Here is a 3537-nt window from a genome sequence, read left to right on the forward strand (position 1 = left end):
ACTGGCTCATGCTTCTACTTTGTGGCAGATTGTTGTCATCTCTGGTGATTGGCAGGTCCTCTGATGTTTTCTTCTTGTCTCCACTTTGTAATTTTCCTTTCCTTGTGCAAATTACCTGCCTTTGAATCTGGAGTTTGCTATTTTAAAATAAAATAGTTTTGTTCATAGAAACTAAATGTCAAGTTGAAATCAGGCCCTTTGTACACCATGTAAGTGGATTTGTTTTCTAGTAGAAAAACCATGATGTTCTTTGTACTGTGCTAAAACACAGCCATTGCAAAGATGTACTGCTATGTATTAATCCTTGTACTATTTGTCTCTTATTTGTTCTCTTAGTTGTCTTTCCTCTGAACCACACTGCAGAGATTCCTTAACCGATCTTTTTGACTTTGCAAAATCATTTTTTTTTTGTAGAATTCATTCACATTTCAGAATGAGAAAAGAAGCATCTCAGTATTTTTTTACTATCATAAATATCAATAAAGAGAATAAAGCAGCATATTTCTGTCAAACGGGGATTAGGTATTCACATGTACTCAGCAATGACACATTCTTGACTGTGAAAGTTAATATTTATCTTTTTTTCCACCACTTTTTTTTTTTTATCAATTTAAAAAAAAGATTTAAGTTAATAAATTATCTTAATTCATAGATCAAACAATTTCTGTGCCTAAGTTTGATTCATGTTGCCTCAGTCTGGTCTTTGCTGCACTCCTGCAACAGACCGTCATCTTTTGTTCATTCATTCTGAGTCCTGTGTTTGGGTCCTAACTCCACTACATTGTTAACTATGACTATGTTGATGTTAATGACATAGATCCTAAAATGTCCAGCTCTGGTGATAACAAGCATTCAGAAAACTGCCAAATGAAGTTGAACAATACTGGATTTGCACTAGAAGGTGTTTTATTTATTAATTACATTTATTAATTGTATTAATGTTGAGAAATACAATAACCATAAGAATAAGGGCATTTTGTTACAACAAAGTCCCAAAAATATGGTAAAGACAATGATGCACAATGATAAATTACATTTACTTTTAACAGCCCACTGTTGATTATTGATTTATCCTGTCTATACCACACAGTGCAATGATCAAAATCACTTCTTTTACTGATGTTGGAATCTTTAAACTTCTCTGATGTTTTTCCCCTGTTTGAATACATCAGCAATTTCCTTTCACTCTTTATTTGTGGCTACAACGCGTTTCTTTTTTACTTATTCATGGTGATATCATCATATAAATCATAAAACAGAAACAGAAAAATACAGTTGGGGTAGATTGCATATTCACTATATAATTACAACTGTGGTGCCAATGTGGTATGCATCATACATTCCAGACAAAACTAGGAATGTTGCTATTCAGGACTGATCTTGACATGTATGCAAGTATGTACATTTTCAATCTAAATACATCTAGACATTGATAATAATATGTATGGAAAGACAGTACAAAAAAAGCTATTAGCACCAAGTGAACAGCAAAAAAGTTTATTTTATTCCAACGGATGGTAAATAGACCTAATCCAGCCCAAAAGCCTTGACAGCCATGTAGATCTGTTGCTGCTGAGAATAATTTTAACTTTAAGTACTGTACCTGTTGCCCTTTCTGACAACTAAAGTTTTTCTGCGGGACTGCAACTTGATTATGGAACACAGAGGAAATAATTAATAATGTAATACATGTAAGATGTATGCCTTTATTACACAATGAACTACAAAGAATTTAAATTACCTTTAGAATGATCACTGTTGTTTATGTTGATTGTGTAAATGAGGACAGCAATAACAACCAGGCTTATAACCAAGACAGCAAAAAGCAGAAAAAGAGCACTACTGGCAGTCTGCGACCACGCACTGCTTTCTGCAATCACATTAAAATTAACATTAAAAGAAAAAGATGAGTTTAGTGTGTAATAAATAAAAGCTAATGGTTACTTGTAAAAGTGCAAGTTCACATATGTTTTCTATTTGATAGAACAATGATAACATTACCTCGAACATGCAGTGTAATTCCATTTCCAAATAATATCTCCCCACATGTGGACACAGCACAGTAGTAAGTCCCAGCATCAGAGGAGCTGACATTCTTAGAGAACCGAAAAACACATCTGTCCTGGGGGTCAGAGCTTTTTTCACATTCATTACTTCTATTTGTATCAGTGTAGATGATGTTGGGATGAGCTTGATTTGCTCCAGTTCTGACCCAGAGAACATTAAGACCTCCTGGACATGTCTTGTCAGAGTCAGAGAAGACTGAACACTGAAGAGTCATTGTGTCTCCTGAACGAACTGGGTTTGATTCTATCAGCAGCTGACTAACTGTATAGTTTGATGTCCTCTGAGTGTTTCCTGTGTAATACAAAATAAACATATTTTCTGAAACACGCTTAGAATGCATTACAAGCTTTTTTAAGTATGTCAGTTTTTTACCTTTTACCAACAAATACGTCCCACTCCATTTAACTCCAATCCTTTCTGTGTTTGCACAGTGATAAATTCCCTCATCGTCTTGATCTACTTTCAAAATGGTCAGGCTGGCAAAATCATTACCTATATCAAATTTCAAACTAGTAAATTCAGGGCCAAAAGTAGGTTCTGTAGATTTGAATACTGTCACTATTAACTTCAGAGTTTGCCCAAAACTCTGCTTGTACCAGTGGACTCCTCTACTGCTGAGCTCTTTGGGTATAGCACATGTTATAGTCGCTGGTTCACCAAGCTGAACCGTTTTCACTGGAATTAAAGTATCTGAAATAAGAGAAAGCAGAAAAATAAAATCTTCCTTGATGTGGTAACTTATAGTTTGTGGTAAACTATGTTTACAACAATTTATACATACCTATTTCACAGGTAAATTTTTAAGAACATTTTTAGACGAAATGAAAAACTTACATCCCCGGTGAAGAAAAAACAATGTAATCCATACGATGATCATCTTGACAGTGCTTTCTGTTGGAGACCTTACCCGTACTTCAGTGAGTGGAGGAGGTAAGATGATTGTTTTAGATCTGATTGGTTAACACACAATACATTCAAAAGAACACTTCCTGTTACATTTGTCTCAGTTTGGGTTTTACAAAACCTATCACCTCTCTTTCATCTTCCGTTACAACTGTCCATTTTCTTAACAATAGCACTGTTGCCACTATGTGATTTTTATTATTGTCCTTAAACCTCAAGCACTCAAATTGGACTCGACTCAGTCACTACTGCTATTTGTGGCATGGAGTGCAAGGTACGGATATATATCATATTTTGCATTTGAAAACAAAGTTTCAGGACTGATCATTTACTGATGAGAAACAATGGAATACTAAAACTCTGAAGAGTTGAAGACCGGATCTAATTCCAATTCCTTTTACATACATTAGATGATTTCTGATCTGATGATCTGCCTCTTGCAGAATCGAGATAATTGGTCATATTTGGATTCAATTATTTATTATAAATTATATAGGAAACCACACAGTAGGTGTTGAAATGTCATATTCCACAAGAACACATGATAAAAAAACAAAATGATGAATA

The 3537-nt window shown here is 34.4% G+C and overlaps 1 protein-coding gene across 1 annotated transcript; it reads right to left on the reverse strand.

The window, feature by feature from the left end:
- Positions 1–681: 681 nt before the first annotated feature.
- LOC109202991 (signal-regulatory protein beta-2-like) lies at positions 682–2951 on the reverse strand. Its single transcript, XM_025898705.1, has 6 exons — positions 2902–2951; positions 2440–2757; positions 2002–2358; positions 1742–1870; positions 1604–1647; positions 682–714 (listed from the first exon to the last, which is right to left on the reverse strand). The coding sequence occupies exons 1-6, from the start codon at positions 2942–2944 to the stop codon at positions 682–684; spliced, it is 924 nt and encodes a 307-aa protein (XP_025754490.1). The 5' UTR covers positions 2945–2951.
- Positions 2952–3537: the final 586 nt, after the last annotated feature.

The sequence above is a fragment of the Oreochromis niloticus genome, linkage group LG2, assembly GCF_001858045.2.
Source record: "Oreochromis niloticus isolate F11D_XX linkage group LG2, O_niloticus_UMD_NMBU, whole genome shotgun sequence".
NCBI lineage: Eukaryota > Metazoa > Chordata > Actinopteri > Cichliformes > Cichlidae > Oreochromis > Oreochromis niloticus.